We start from the raw sequence: 17608 nt of genomic DNA on the forward strand, positions 1-17608 counted from the left end.
CTCGTGTTGCACCAATTTATTAAATTGTTAACGTTAATAACTGGTGTGTCATCAACAACATCGTCCTCACTGCTATCAGAAAACTCATCACCGCTACTTAGGTCATAACCAGTTCCGTCTTCAAACATGACATTGCATTTCTCGATGTCATCAATACACATGAAACTGTTTGGATCCATTTCTACTAAAAGAATTTGAATTATTTGGAGAGCTTCATTGCAGTCCAAGCTTGTCTCAGAAATATTATTGCCTTTCGGATGGAATGGTATTTCAACAGACCATGCAGTGCACCACGTTCGGCAAGTAACTTACTTCTGTCAACAAGTTTAGTTAACTTTATGGGATTTTGATCCATTGGTTGCAAAGCTGCTGTCACATTTGACGGCAAGAAATATGTTGTCATCTTTGCGTTGAAGATGCTCAATTGGTGAATGCGCAAAAGCAAAAGAAAAAAAAAACAGTCTTCGGTGGCAAGTTATTTTTTTGAGAAAAAAAGGATATTTTAAAACTAAAGAAATTAAAAGCAAAATTATTTCCTCTTACTTCGTTAACAAATATCTTGTGAAACTAATCATGATAGATCCGAGGTGTCATCCAAGCATTTTTGGAAAAGTTGTAATGAAGTGGATTATTAAAATCTTTGAAGCTCCTGGGATTTTTGGGTTTTCCAATAACTAAGGGCACTACTTTGTGAGAGCCATCACCATTTGAACCAATTAAAATTTAAATTTGTTCTTTTGAATTTTGTAGCCAGGCGCACTTTTTTCACAAGCAGAGATATATGTTTTATCTGGTGGGCAACGATAAAATAATCCGGTGTCGTCCATATTATATAATTGCGACTCCATTAACCCCATCTCAGTGACTTTTGCATKGAATTTGTGAATAAATGGAGTGATCGAGGCAATATCACTAGAAAGCATCTCGCCAATTTTTAGAAAACGAATGCCATGTCGCTTTTTAAATTTAGTAAACCATCCATCGCTYGCTCGGAATGCATTTTTATTATTATCGGGTTATTTTTCACCAAAAATGTGTTTAGCTTTTTCTTTTAACACTGTTCCTATCAATGTACACTTCCTTTCGCGATGTTTTAAAAACCACTCATAAAGACGACTTTCCATTTTCGCATATTCTATACATAGTTTTATTTGATGCTTCCTGATAAGTGATGGAAACAGCATTTAATATAGATGATCTATTTGACTTGATATAACTGATGGCAGATTTGCTCACTTTGAAATCTAGCGCTAGGTGATTCCCTTGAACTCCTTTGTCCAGCTTTTTCAATATCTTTACTTTGGTTTCCAAAGGTAAAGTAGTTTTTTTACGTTTATTTGACCAAGTATTTTAGTAAGTTATTTTTAGTTTTCGGTAGAGTCTAGCATAATACGAGTATGTCCACGCGTATCAAATTTCACATACGAATGACAAAAACACCAAAAATATGGCAAAACAAAAACTAAAAAGGAATTATAAAGGAATTATAACTTGGGGATGCCCCTTTCTATTTTACCTTTGTTCAGTAAAATTAAAACCAAGAATGGTAATTCCCTTGTGTTAAAAATAAAAAAAAAAAAAATTCTCAGAAGTGAATTTCAGAGCGTCCAATGCATTAAAAYTTCTAATTTCTGGATGTTCTAATTTCTGAGAGTTCTAATTTGTGAGCGTCTACTGTATATGCATATTTATTTTATGGATCATTTAGTTTATGGATTTGTAACAGAACTTATCACCGGACTGAGGKCAAGCTTAAGAAGTGAAAATAGAAAATATGTATACTCTTGAAGCATTAGCTCCGTTAAGTTTGGATTTACTACTTAGACATTTCTCTCATTATTTTGGGTATTCGCTCTTAAGTGTTCACTTTTTACGCTTTTTATCGAATATTTTAATTCTAAATTATTAGTTTTAAAGCATCGTTATATGCACACATATTGTACCGCTAGATTTTGACTCACCAGCCAAGATCACCAAAATTATCTATAAGGTTAAAGGTTGGGATCTGAATACTTTAAACTTCAAATACCTCATATTCCCTTCGACATTATTTCCCTTTTATTATTTGGCTGTTTTATAACCTTTTTATTGGCTGCTTAGTCTATGGTAAACTTACTGAGCATGTGCCACCAATTAGCCAACCATTTTTATTAGTTACGTAACATTTTTGCAATAATTTACATTTGTTTTTAGATTTTTTCTACATAATTCAGCTTTTGCCAATTTTTCATGCTACAAAAAGTGTTGGTTACCTAAGCTGCTGTTCATACTTACATACATATGTACTAACTATATATGTTTGTAGATACCCTGACTTGACTTGTTGTTGTGTGCAGAGTGCGGCTTCGTGGCACGCGCTCACGAGCCGCCTGCCGTTGACTCGATATAGTTAAGTCTGCCAAAGCTCTTAAAACACGCTTAACTGTAATAAGGCATTGAACAATGTGTACAACTACAATAGCAACAAGAAATGAAACTATTTCACGAAAATCTCATGTAGTGAGTTGCATTATTTAATTCATTACTATTATTGGCYGACGTGTTTTTGTCTCCTTTTGTAACGCATTACTGTAGATTTTCACTTTTACTTTTTTGCTTACTTGTTTTCGTGTTTTTCCATTTTGTTTTCTCACCTCGGCTCACTTTTACTTATTGCCGGTTGAATTTAGTCGACACAGTTTCTTAATTGACTTTGATTACTCATCGCGCGGCTGTACGTATTTTCTTTCTCTCTCTCTCTCTCTCTTTTGCAGTGTGCTTTTAGTTCGCTGTGCAAATTTGTATATCACATTATGGAAATTGTTGATGTGATAATTAACTAACAAGATATTTGTTGCAAAAGCTGTAATAGTGATAAATGCGCTTTTGTTGTGCGCTGCAAACTATAATTATTTTTGTGATTATTCATGTATTGTGTGTTAAAGTATTTAAAGCGTAAACTGTTTTCATCTTGTGTATATTTCAATAGTAGCTAAAATGAGATTACTCTAACAAAATATGCTATATTTTTCTAAAAAAAAAGTTTCTTTATTTGGTTCAACTTGTGTGTAAATAATATGAAACATTAAGTGTAAAAATATTTCTAATCTCAAATGATCCAGATTTTCTAAAATATTTACACATACGTCTGTACATAGTCGTTTTGAATTTATCCACACCGGTTGCGATCTACTTAGATAATGGTATACTGAAATAGCTTCCACTATAGTAGGTTAGATTAAGGAATCGATCCCAACAGGCGATTTCAGTTGGACAGCTTAGATCGCCGTTCCGTTGTGGTAYCTAAAACTCCCATGTTAATAGGCACCCGAACGAGTCTGATAAATAAGTAGCTTGAGGCTAATTCTAGTAAGGCTAGGAACTCCCTGACTAACTTTGAGTGCACAGTTACCTAGTACTGTATCGTCGTTGAAGCAATACGTCTAGTGTTATCCCAATAGCARCCACTTCTGTCTGAAAGTCACTGACTAGACTTAGAAATCCTTAAGGATAAATACCGTACAAACCTTCCCTGTTAAAAAATTTGTCCCTGTTTRGATTCCATTATTATACCAAGCTTTCCTGAGTCTTCGATCAACTATCGGGACAATGCACTTACCGGCAATATCCACGGGTGTTACGTGTATATTGTTATTGTTGGTGTAGTCCGCAATGTTTAACAGATGATGATGAGAGCCTTTCTATGAACGTTTACGTTCAAGCTTCTTAGCGATATATTTTTCTATCGTCTTTCAGCAGACAAATACGTCATAGAACGTTATTGGCTTGACCACGGTGTCGTAGAGACACAACACCACCTTGATGAGAGTCCTTACCTCTTGCCTAGAACTTCTCCACATCAGAATAATYCAAGCGATGTCTTCCTTGTTCTCTCCTCAATATTTGGGTTCCGTAATAGTTTTCAATCAACGATAYGTTCACATTATCAATAGGTTTAAGTCATGAGCCTTCAAATGAGGGGAGAACAAAGTCTAGAATTATTAGGGTAGACACCATAACTTTCAGGGTGCCCCCTAAGTACCTTTGTTATTCACGTTAATATTCGATACCTAAACGATGTAAGAAACTAGCGCTGGGCTAAGAATTATGGAAATAGAGATTATGACAGTTTCGTTCCGTTTTCGAATGCATATTACCGACGAACGTTTTTGTCATCGTAAAAGTGGAAGTATGAGCGATTTAATTACAATTACTATGATTAATTAACTTCATCTATCTTGTGTCCATTATTCTCGCGCTGGAATATTATATTATACAATATACAAGAATCTTAAAGATAAGAAAATGACCTTAGAAAAACCGATTGTTCCATGTGAAGTAAATACGTTAACTTCGGCTGCATCAAATTACTATCATGTCACCAAATGCGACAATTTTTTTATTTAACCAAAAGTTAGCTTCAACATCGAACAAAGAATTTGTCCCAAATTTGTATATGTGACAAAGTTTTGTTTGCGGAATCGTTGCGAATTTTGGAAAAGCTTACGGTAATTAAGTTCTATGAAAAACACAAGGCTATGAGTTGCACAAAGCCTTCAAAGACGGTCGAGACATCGTGGAAGACTTGTGCTGGACGACATTTGATCTCTGCAATTGATGAAAATATTCAAAAGTGAAGGATATGGTGCTTGAAAATCGTTGGAGAGATGGCAAGAGAGCTCGACATCTCTCGCGAATCCGTTCGAATRATTTTGGTGAATATTTTGAGCATGAAACGCGTTCTTGCTCGACTCGTCCCTACAAAGCTGCCTTTTTTTTTCAAAAGGAGTACCGTAAACAGGACAGGACTTAGTACATGCTYGAACATGCGAATTCCGATCCCACATTCATGGAGAACATCATAACTACTATGAGACATGGTTTATGAGTTTGACATGCAAAAAAGTTAACAATTAAAAACCACGCCAAAGCCGCTTAAAAATCAACGTGAAGCTCATTGTGTTTTTTGTTTTGATATTCGCGTCTTGTGTCATGGATTTGTTTTGGAAGGACAGAATGTCAATAAGGAGTTCGTTTTGGTCGTATTGAGGCGTTTACTTGTCCGGAATTTTCGAGGAACAATTCATGGATTTCACACGATGATAATGCATCWTYGCATCGAGCCACRATTGTGGCCGATTTTAGAGCCAAAAACRCAATGAATACCGTGTTCACCAKATATTGGCTCCGACTGATTTTTTATTGTTCCGCAAACTGAAATTACCGCTTCGTCTAATCCGTTTGCAGTCGATAGAGGCGATGAAACAAGATTCGCTGAAGGAGCTGACGGCCATCCAAATCGTTGCCATAAGTACATACATATGTTACATCGGGTGGGAATTACTTTGAAGGCCACAAAATAAACATTGACGAATAATTAAATATTTTGCGTTTTATTTAGAATTTCCGGCTACTTTTTTGTCACAATGTATACGTATAAATGTACATACTGTGAGCGTCAAAAATAAGTAAACAGCAGTTCTATCAATTCAATATTAAAGTGTTTATAACAACGCAATCTTTAATGCAACAATAAAAAGTTGTATTACAGAATTCAAGGCTTATATTATCAGAGTTTAACTTAGTATAAATAATAAACAAAAACTAAACACAGCCAAAAATAATTCACTTAAATTAAAAATACTCTCGTTTTTTCGCGTCAAAAAAAGTAAACAGAGTTCCGTAAAGTTAAAATACATATATGTACATAAACTAAATTGATATAAGAGTCTAATATTTTGTTTGCTTACCTTTGGACTTCAAGACCTCCGTTAATCTTCTAGGCATAGATTCTGTAAGAACTTCTGGAGAGTTTGCTCCATTCTTCAGTCAAAGCCTGTTTTAGGTCGTCTTTGCTTGAAATGCTCCACTGCCTGATTTTTCGGTCAAGGTGCTCCCACAAATGCTCGATAGGATTAAGGTCTGGGGACTGCGGAGGGTGATCAAGAGTTTTTGGCGTTCGATATAACAGCCACTCACTAACAATTTTGGACTTGTGTTTAGGACCATTGTCTTGCTGAAAGATCCAATTTTCTGATAGTCATAATTTTTCAACGCTAGGAGCGACGTTATTTTTTAAAATGTTTAAATAATCAAATTTGTTCATCGTGGATTCAATGAAAACTAAATTTCCAACACCAGATGCTGCCATACAGCCCCAGACCATAACCGATCCTCTATCGTGTTTTACGGTGTTGGTAATACACTTATCATCAAAGGCTTTATTTTTGGATCGCCAAATGTTAGGGGTTTTTTTCGATCCAAATATTTCAAATTTGCTTTCGTCTGTATACAAAATGTTGTCCCAGAAGTTTGCAGGCTGATTTATATACTTTTTTGCAAATTCCAAGCGCTTCTGTTGATTCGCCTTTGATATGTAGGGTTTCTTGCGTGGTACTCTTCCATGCAAACCGCTTTTGTGCAATGTTCTCCTTGTTGTACTGGCACTTACGGATTTACCCGATTTTTCTGCTATATCTTTTGATATTTGGACAGCGCTTGAAAGTGGATTTGATTTTACTTCCCTTACTATTGATCGCGCTTCACAGTCAGTAAGGCGTTTTGGTCGGCCCGGCCGTGGCAAATTTTCAACAGTCTGATGTTTACTGTATTTATCAATAATTTTTTTTTATTGTACAATGGTGTCTTCCAACTATTTGTCCGATTTCGCGCAAAGATTTACCTTTTTTATGCAAATGTAATATGATTTTTCGAGTTTCAGTAGTTGTTTGCTTGCCCATTACAAAATATAATATTTTTGCGACTTAACATCAGAAATAACAAATGGGAYATGAAAAAATATTCTTTACTACACTCACTCGCTTGAATAGTAACGGTTTGCAAATAATATTTGTCGCTTTTCCAAAATAAGTATTATAAACAAACAACGGTTGTCGCCACTGTTTACTTTTTTTTGACGCGATAAAAAGAGAGTATTTGTAATTTAAGTGAAATATTTTTGGCTGTGTTTACTTTTTGTTTATTATTTATACTAAGTTAAACTCTTATAATATAAGCCTTGAATTCTGTAATACAACTTTTTTTTGTTGCATTAAAGACTGCGTTGTTATAAACACTTTATATTGATAGAACTGCTGTTTACTTATTTTTGACGCTCACAGTATGTATGTCGTTAGAAATTCTTATTAAAYGATGACTCTTCGCAATAAACTTCCTATCAGAATCTCAATATGTGCTTATGCGCAATTCGCAGATAAGCTTAAAGAAAAGTAATGGGGAATCAGTTTTACAAGTTCTGTGAAATTCACATACATTTGTACATACTTACATACCTACTTACGTACATTCATAAATAACAATATACATACGAATATATACACGATATATAATTACTATCATTACTCATTAATTTTAATAAAGCTAACATAAATAAATAAATAAAAGCAAGCAGATTTTAGAAAAGYTTCAAAATACAAAACCAACAACTAAGTCACGTCTCAACGTCTCTGTCGTCCGAACGTGTTGTGTCGTCGCAAAGCTTATCAAATTTGCTTAGACAGCAGACACTTTTAGATTTAATGAGCGCAAATTGCATTGAATCACCCATAGAGCAGAGTGTCAGGCATTTAGCGCAGCGAAGCATAGCGRCATGAAGACGAAACCAACAACAAAAGCAATATAAGAAAGCTAATGTGATACCGGAAAATCACTTCAAAGTCATTTGAATAGTAATTTGTACGTTTGGCAGATCGTTTAATGAAAAATGAATGTATGCAAATGTGTTTAGGGCGCTCCTATGTGCCGTTAGATGTGGCAGCTGCTAACGTTTTGCGCAAGTTTTTTGCTCGTTACAAATAAATGGATTTCCCTATTTACATATGATTACACAGGCATTTTGTTTTCCAAGTAAATACTCGTGTATGTGWGTGTGTAAGAGTGTATGTGTGTATATTATACAWACATACATATGCATGTGCGGCCAAGCGCGAATGCCAGGGAGGCAAGCAACTTATGCATATGCAATCACCTACACGTGCATGTATGTATGTATGTATATCAACCCCACCTGCAACCTGCCACACTGCCGTTGCACGTTGCATATATGTTTGTATGCAAAACGGAAGTGGAAAAATTAATTTAGCAACTGTTTATGTGCTGCAAGCCGCGCCGTTAATGCAAACAAACAGCTTGGGGAGTGCAAAACACTTCGAGGGATGGATTGAAGCATGAAAATCAAACGAATTGAAAACGCCAGTGAATGCATAAATGCGCGGCAGACTTTAAACCTTGGCAGCGCKGAGCGTATGGTGGGAAAGAGGCGGCGCAGAGKTGGCGCTGGTAGTAGGCAATTGGCTGACTGAYTGACTGGCAGRCAGGCAGGTGGACAGTATGAAAGGAAAAAGCTGTAATAGATAGCGAGTTGCTCGAATAACAACCACAGCGCAGCAACAACAGAAACAAAGAGGCAAAACAACAATATCAGTGAGACGTAGTCAAAGCAAAGCCAAACAATTATGGTGTAGGCCATGCGCAKGAATTGCAGCGCCGTCGACCAGTTGGAGTTGGCTTTGTCACCTTTGATTTTGCGTTTTCACTGTTTTTTCCGCAACATGCTTAGTTTTTGCACACTTATCGCTGCAGCTGATATGCCTGATTTGCTTGCTTCTGCTCAGGGCACCTAGAAAACGAAATAGCTATGAAAATTTCCACTGAGCTATTTGCTTTCACAGTTTATCAGGTGGGCTGGCTGTCTGTCTGTAGCGGTTTCWGAGAATTCAAGTTGTAGTAAGAAAACATGTGCATGTGGTTTATTTTCCACAGCTTGTACCTTGATAATTATCACCTGAATTTAAGCTATAAGTAGAAAAATATCGGAAAACTCCCAGTTAGCAGGAAGGAGGTAGGTAGTAGGTGTTGAATCGACCCAATTATCAAGCATACTGTAGCCTTGTAAATAGACAGCTTGAAATGATATTATTGGCTTTGAATGAAGAAAGAAAAAAACATTTGAACTTCAAKCGACAAATGTCAATAGTCATTGAGTTTGATGGGTGCTCAACTGGTCTGACCGGAGGGAGACTTAAATTGGGTACCACGGGTAGCAGTTAGCCCTTGGAGTTCGGTATAAAATTACTAATGGATTTATATGCGCTCTAGAGCTACGAAGGATATAGACTCATCTCGTCCTCGTCCATAGACTAAAAACTAAAAAAATTGTTTGAGAATAACTCTAAGTTGTAGGTTAGTCGTTTTGGCAAGAGAACAGAATGCAGTAAGTCATAATGAGTAATGGCGAATGTAAATTGGCGTTAAATAGTAGTTTCTTCTCCGCGTACATAGCCACTAAGATATTTTTCTGCGAGATATCTGCTTTGACTTTTACCTAAGTCCATGAGGTTCATTGATAATGTGCTCAAGATTAGTCAAGGAGTGTCTGATAGCATCAAGTTACTTGGTTATCATAATGGTTTTGGTCATAGTTAGATCAATTTCATTATTCTTCTAGCATTAGGTCGGTGGACTGTAAGCTTTTGCTACCAACGAGAATYGGGAGTTTTTTCTTTCTGGTCAAAAAAATAATCTAAGATGTTTTGTTTGAATTTTTCGCTCTTAGCAAGGCTCATCTTACCGCAATGATAAGAGTTCTAACACTGTCCTATATGTACCAATGGGATGAGGTTTAAGCTTTTGGGGTCCGAACTTTCGCAAAGCTGAGGAAGGCGAAGTGAAAACATCTAATTACCACCACCGTCTAACTTCTGCTAAATAAAGTTGAAATTACTTTATAGTCGTACATTCTATGAACTAGCATTAAACGACTGCCTCGGATAGTCTTTTAATGCGAACGAACCAACATTTTTAACTGTACAAGTGTAATCACTAATAACTTAATGAATATCAAGCTAACGTTTGAATTTTGATTGATAATAAAATGTTTACCAATCGCTAAATGCTTTTAGCTTTTTCTTTTCGCAACGTTGCGCCAACTGGAAAGGACCTTCATCTGATCTTTTCAACTGAGTTTAGGTATTTCTCTTMTTCTGCTTCCCCCGGCGARTATTGCRTCGAATACAGAGGACATSASCTAGCCAGCCCAGCSSCTTYCCYTWAWTYSSYKRAMYWWKKYAAWKKYYTYSKWWWWYYYMTWMMRSYYMWYSKTTYMWYMAAWSSSRWWWTYSSCSKKRMCMAMSSSKWRRRRAWYMWWWWWYYTYYWMMRRACCTTTCTCTCGAAAACTCGTAACGCCGACGCATSAGATATTGYCATTGTTCAGGGCTCTGCACCAWAAAGCAGGACGAGGATGATGAGTGACTTGTGGAGTTTRSTCTTTGTTCGTCGAGAGAGRACTTACATCTCMATTGCCTACTCAGYCCGGGGTAGCACATGTTTCCTACAGTTATTCTGCGTTGAATTTCGAGGTTGACGTTRTTGTTGGTRTTAATGATGGTTYCAAGATATAYAAAATTATATACGACTTCGAAGTTCTGACTAAACTGTGACATAGGGCCAAGTCGCGAGTGTGACGTCTGTTTGTCTGTTTGTTTGATAACAGGAAATTTTCTGTCTTGGCCTCGTTCACTCCCTATTTGCTGCGCTTCCTTATCCAGTCTGCAGATCACTTACAGAAGATGGTGCAAGAAGTTCTACATCACGAACAATTTTCTCTAGGAGTAGATTGAAGAAGTTGCTCGATGGAGAGTCGCCTTGTCTCAAACGTCGTTTAGTATGCAAGATAAGGCACATGGGGAAAATCTGGGAGGTTGGCGCAGATTGTGGGATCTCTCTTTTTGTTAATTGAGCTGAGTAATTGTCGGGCATGATTTTGTCCGACTATATTTTACAAAAAAATGTTGACTCATGCTTCTTATCAGTCGCCGTCGTAGTTCAATAGTTCGGCCGGCAATCCATCGACCTCCGCTACTTTGGTGTTCTTTAAACGGGTAATTACTATTCGAGCTTCTTCATGGTCGGCCAATGGAACGTCTGCTTCATCGTCATCGGGACTCATTGCTTGGGATTGATTAACTCATTATCATAGCTAATAGAAAATTCAAATTTTAGAAAGTAAAATATTTAGAAATAAGTTAAGAACAAGTATCATTTGCTACCAACAGCTATTTTGTTATGAAATAAATAGTTGGTAAAAATGAAATCACATCAATTKCATTCGGTTTATGGAACATAACTAAATGTGTTGTTTTCATTTCCTCACCTCTTATGCTCTCACCTTAATGGTGGTTAATGCTTAATTTTCAAAATGCTTTACTTCTTAAATTATCGGACTTGGCAGCCAAATATGTTAGAAGACAACGGTAATACAGCTTATCAGGGAGAAGTGCTTCTGTAGACTGTCCTAACTTTAAGTACGCCAAGTTTTTAAAGCGCCGCATAGTTAAATGAACTGTCTACAAGCGCTCATACTAGATATATTTGAGTATATGAAGGTGGTTGTACAGTCAAACCAACTCTGCAAAAGTTTATTTAAGCCCGCGCCACCACTTGGCGGGTCATAATTCATTTCAAGTGTATTGCAAACTTTACCCACACAGATTTAATTAATTTAAGAGTAATTTCCGCCTCAACCCGCGCGATTGCGCTCATTTCTCTCTTAGATAATATAGTGGTATTTTTTATAATTAATGATTGCGGGAGGTGTTGCGGAAATCTGTGYGCGGCTCCAACACCCGAAGCGCACAACTAAAACAGTAATTTACCTAATTCTTTTCTTCTTCTTCTTATTTAATTTCAGGCTACGCAAAAGACATTTCCGGAATTGAAAGAGGTAAGTTTTGTCGAATGAATGAATGAACGGAGGAGTGAATGAATGAATGAAGTGCGCCCCCAGCGCTTTAGTGCAATGAAAGCAATAAGAATATAAAAAAATAAAAAAAAAAAAACAATAACAACAAAAATAGAAATACAAAAATCGACTGCAAAACTAACAACAAAAAATAGAAATAAATTCAAACAGCAGCAATGAATGAGCAAAATAAATGCGGGCTACATGCTCCCACAGCAACCGCAACTCGTTCAAAGAAAATAAAATGAAAATTAAAGAAAATTTCGTGGGATGAAAAATAGTTGGATAGCGCTGCGGAAAAATGTGAAAAGCAAAAGTAAATGAGAAAATATGAGAAACTTAATGGTGGTGTGGAAGAACATGCCAAATGAAAAAATAATATTAAAATCTAAATGCAGGCACTCAGACAGACGCACCCGTTGAGGTTGCCACAAACCTACGTATGTATGTATGTTCGTGTGGGCGATATTCGAGCACAGCGTCGCATACAAATGCACAATTGGCAAAAGGATAAAGACCTTTTCAACGTCAACAGCGCGGCGCGCATTACTTCAGCCGGCTGGTCGCTCTCCACTCACCGTCTCAACGCTCAAAATGGCAAACTATTCCTCCAGCACTTTACCCACTTCGCCACCTCGGCGCTACACATCAGCTGGGTGGGCTTTTTTCTGAATGTATTACCCATTTTCGCCTCTTCACATTTTCGCATTTTCTCAGCTCGTTCAGTTTTTCATTTCTATGCACTCTCGTGCGCATTTATTTGCCGCCATTCCAGTTTTGCCTGCTGGCGTGCCAGTTCAGTTAGCGTTGGCAAAACTTTTACTATTTACTCGTTCACAGCAAGTTTTCTGTTTTCTTCGTTTTCGTTCGCCGCCGTCGTTGCCGTCGCGCACCCGTCACGTCATCACCAAAYCCGGAAAATATGTAAGAGCGCGTTCGCGCCCGTAAAACCAGTGCAATTTATAATAAGCACGCTGCACCTTKTTTCCTCAACGCGCGCTGTGGATATACCTAAGTATGTTGAGCTGCCTCTGGCGGTCGCGTGACATGCACACAGCTACTGTAACTGCGCCGCCTCGTTTGCCGCTATGTCCTTACCTCAGTGGCTTGGCGGTCTCCTGGCGCACTTTTATTGCATCTCTCTTGCCTTTCCGCTCTACRGTTCGTACAACATGTTGGCACGGCTGCGTGCTGCATATCCATTGCATTGCCACTTTGGGCCGCCGCGTCGCGCTCTTTCACTTGTGCCACTTGCATTTGCACTGCGGTTGACGTTGTGTGTTTTGCGGAATACAGCTTTACCCGGTAAAGCTTCACTGTTTGCTGTAACGCCWGTTGGGATACTTAAGAATGGCCAGTGGGTATTTTTCCAGTRCCATTGGTGGGCCGCAATKTGTGAGCCATGGTACGATTGCGTTAACTTTCGTCTGCGTGCTGGTTCCTCAATACTTCATATTTGCTTGCCACAGTTTCTGGCTTTCAGTTTGAGCTTATGAATTTCCAATATCCACAGCCTCAGTTAAATCTATAGCGTAGCTTTTGCTATGTGTCGTCTGCTCTCATTCACATGCCCGTCGCTGTCTGCCTCAGCGTCCACCTTCTCTGACCTTTTTTGTATTGCCACATTACCGTTCCATCTTCCGGTGTCGTTATGGTTGTTATAACAAAATAACTGTGTTTTTATTGTGCTTCGTTTGGCCGTTGACATGTTGGCTACTCGTGCCGTCGGCAGACGTCTGCTGGCTGCGCCGAGTTGTCTCCGTACTCATTAAAAAAAAAACAAAAAAAAAAAAAAAATGACAGCACAAAAGAGATCATCGGAAGTTAGTCTTGAAAATCGATTTCTCATTGCTCAATTTGTAAACAAATAGCAACAAAGTTAGGGTTTAGCAAAATTGTGGTTTTGGCGGAAAGTTCATGGCCATACGAGTTGTGTAACTGAAATGGGAACGAAAGATTTTAGTGTGATTTAAAATAAATTTATAAGTTCAATGCTGCCCAAATGTTATACTCGACCGCAATACATAAAGTTCTATTTCATTTGGAATATTGTAAATAAAATGTTCATCATTGGAAAGCCGGAATGTCTTCCGCCATAATCTTTCGGAAATATACTAGATATAGTGTCAGTGAATCCGGTGTTCCTWACTCTGAATGCGGCTGTTCTCTCTACTAAACTTTTTATCAGTTTTTGGTGSGATCGTTTTCGAAGATACTTTCGTGCTCTCTTTAATCGAAAAATGGTAAAATAATTTAGTACAGTAAAAACTATTATCAGTTTTTGTGTAGATTACTTCCGAGGACTCTTTATGGCTCTCTTTAATCGAAAAATGTTTCAATATATATTTATTTTATTTTCAATCTCAATACTTCTCCCAAGTAAACATTATTTAATTATTGTAGACTTTTATGGGAAATCTTACAACCATTTCCCTCTGTTCTCTTTTTATTTCTCTTTCCCCTCTGTAAATYGCTCTCTGTCTTTTACCCCTTTTTCTCTACTCACCACATCTATTACACAATTTTTCCACACCCCCTCTGTCTCCAAATATTTACATATATTTTCTCATCTTCCCCCTTTTTATAGATATTTTCTCTCTTTAACTTTTTCCCCTCCACTCTGTATCCCTCTTCCATCTTATAGTTGTGCTATAATTTTTTTTTTTGTTTTGTAGTTATCGCTATAATATTGATATGATTTCATTCTACGAAGTTAACCGGACTCAGAACAATGAATATATGAAATATAGTTTAGTAATATCGCATATATATATAGACACATCTTGCATCGTAAATTTTCTTGACTATCGCAGTTTTAGAGGTTATGATCATAAGAGCAATCGCGATAGGACGGATCAGATCAGATAAATTCATAGTTTCCAAAGTGAGAAAAGTTGTTTAAATGACAGTTATAGAGTTTATGATATCAATCAGTCGCGCAAAGTCGTCTCTCTTACTGATATACAGTACTAATTTTACCAAGTCTCTATACCAACTATCCTTAATAGCAATTCGGCCTTAACGAAGGGGTTTCTTTACACAAATTTGGAACATAATAAACATTTATACAATCTTCAATATACTTGCTGGAAGATAATCTTCATCTTCGCCTATTACCCATTTTTCTTGGAGAAGAAACACTATCAAAATCAGGTATCTTGGGCAGAACCAAATTATTATAGCGGTTGCTAATGAGCGTTGTTTAGGAGTTTGCATTGAGTTGTGCCAGCATTTGCCTGCCCATTTATATGCGCTTTGAGCAATCAGCCAATAATCTTATCAGACGTAATGGCAATTATTGCCCAGGTTTTTTGTTTAGAAAACGAGTGTATAATGTGAAATATGGTGAAATATAAAAAATTCGATTTAGTTCCGAGTAGTTTGAATAATTACTATTACTTTAAAATAAATGRTAGCAATTTTAAAGCGTGCACTTGCAACACACATAAAAGTACAGCAATAATTACCATTTGAGTACATGTCCCACATCACAACGCGGACGCATCAGCGCCCAACGACTTCGACCGCAAATGAAACGCAGTAAATTCTTTTTTCCACCATAAAAGAGGGAACACAAAAACTGCGCAATAACTGCCATTTGAATGAGTTTTTTTTATGTAACTGTAATTTTTTGTTGTTCTGCGGCTGCCATTTACKGTTTGTGCGACACGGCGTATACGTAACATTTACAACTACCACTACATAGAAGTTCGTAAAAAGTCTTTGCTGTATAACCGAGTCGATACTTTTATACACACATTACATTGTTATTGTTTTGGTTGTCGTAARCTTTTTACGCTTTTGTTTCAAGCCGTTACGTTGTCCAATCATATCCGACTTTGTATTTCTAGTCTATGTTTTTTGCTGTCGTTTTTTCGTTGTTTGCTTCTGTCTCTCATTTTTTGTTTTGCTTTGTTCCTTGCCGTGTTGTTGTTGCCGGCTTCGCGTTGCGCTGTTCATTTTGTAATTTTCATCTCAATAACTATACGCTCATTTGCGCTGTCTGATGGCTTCAAGGGATATTCATATCCGTTGTCTTTACCGGATGTGCTGCCATGTTATTKTATATACAATATTTTTCTTTGTTTTCTTCTCGATATCAGTGATGCACGCATATTACCAACGTACCGTTAATTCGTGTGGACGACGGGTGCAGTCGGCTGTAGTCAGAAGTGCTCGTGGCATCAACTTTAGCTGCATTGCCTGTCTGTCTCTCTGGTCTCTGATAAGACCACCTTTTACTGGGTGGTTCACCAGGTCTCTTCGTTTTAAAATTCCACAAAACTTTACATATATTTCGTACGATGTGTTGTTAGTTTATGGGAAAGACGAGATATACCAATTTCCATAATCTGCCAGCAAGGGTTGGTCTCGCATTAATATCGTAAACCGGTTTTGTAACAACTTCGTGGAAGTATTTGGCTCTATTTCGGAAAGAGCTGGTTCGATATTCAACATAAGTGCTCAAATATTTAATGAACCATCAGCGAAACATCGTATTTTCAAGGCATGACTCAAAATAATGTAGGATCAAATTACATAGTACCCCGATGTAGCCTTTCGACAACGCCGACACGTTTAATAATATGTTTATCGAATTTGCATTGGCAGGGACACATCGAACCAGATCTCACTCACGGGGCGCAAAAGTTTAAAACAACACATTTTCCCTTTAATATATGACTCAACGTGGTCATCACTACCCATGTTTGCTATGCCTCTATTGGGGTCTTTGGATTTAGTGACTGAGGGCTTCTCTGCTATCATAGAGAAATCTGTTGATGTAAGGCACAAAATTTTGAAGCGCTGATAAGCACATTGTCACAATCTCTGAACTTCTTTCTCCAAATGAACTTCGTTTTCCTATATTCCGCACCAGTAAAATTTTCGAAATGTAAAGTTGTGGGTCTAAAAGCTCTGATCGTGTTTCACACACTGCTTTACTGGGGGGTTCTCGTAGGCTTGCGCCTATACCTACACAATAAGGGACCGCACGTGTTAGGCACTGACATGCCAATCTTACTAAAATTCTTCCTTCGTAGTAATAACTTAAAATCATCCGACCCATTCCCGAAATATTGAGGTTTTTCGCKCAAGTACAAACTGTTGTCCACAAACTGAATTTCTGACTTTCAGCTTCGGCAGTCTTGTGATTATGCAGTATTCGGTTTTCTCATCTCCATCAGTTGGAAGTATAAAACAGTAGCAAGACAACGTTCCATGTGTTTAATGGAAGTATCTGCTGACAACAGACTTAAGCCACGCCGCACAATAGCACAGCGGACCAAATCAAATCAAAGCGTTGATCAGCGCACCGAGGATATCAAGTACCGCCTTCGGTTCGAAGCACATTTACACAATCTGGCGTACTTTGGGTTCGGTGTTTAGTTGAAATGCAACTCCACATGGAAATAATATCAGGTCTGCTCTTCCCGAGTTCGGGTCCTAAACCATAACCCTCACAATATTCCCAAAGACGCAAAACTACACTTTGAAGACAGTCTCACATATTTTTCTTGTCCCAAGATTTTTTCAGTCAACGCTGGATTGCTACTTCGATTAATTTCGAACCCTGAAAATACAATATCGGTCAAAATTTCTCTTTAAAAAATGTCTGCTCTTCCCGCGTTCGGGTCCTAAACTGATAGTGGATACTTCCAAAGGGACTGTACCGCATGARCAGTTTGTAGTGACTCCAAGGGCTCCTCATGATATAATTAAGAGCTTCTCGTAGTAATAGAATTAAGTCTCTTGTTAAACCGTGTAGTCGAAACTGCAGTTTTGRAGCCAGTTTCACACATTTTCTTTTTCCAAAAATTGTGTTTTAGCCAACTTTGATTTGACTTAGATTCATTTCGGTTCGTAACAAC

General features: G+C 37.6%; 1 protein-coding gene across 3 annotated transcripts in view; it reads left to right on the forward strand.

Moving 5' to 3' along the window:
- The window catches only part of LOC108970530 (disintegrin and metalloproteinase domain-containing protein 10), a 314044-nt gene that overhangs the window by 60160 nt on the left and 236276 nt on the right, over positions 1-17608 (forward strand). For all 3 annotated transcript variants that reach the window (XM_018935972.1, XM_018935974.1, XM_018935973.1), the window contains exon 3: positions 11688-11720. In XM_018935972.1, the coding sequence (XP_018791517.1) occupies positions 11688-11720 (33 nt within the window). The remainder of the gene's footprint in view (positions 1-11687; positions 11721-17608) is intronic.

This window comes from Bactrocera latifrons, unplaced genomic scaffold (genome assembly GCF_001853355.1).
Source record: "Bactrocera latifrons isolate USDA-ARS-PBARC rearing strain unplaced genomic scaffold, ASM185335v1 scaffold_30, whole genome shotgun sequence".
Classification (NCBI taxonomy): domain Eukaryota; kingdom Metazoa; phylum Arthropoda; class Insecta; order Diptera; family Tephritidae; genus Bactrocera; species Bactrocera latifrons.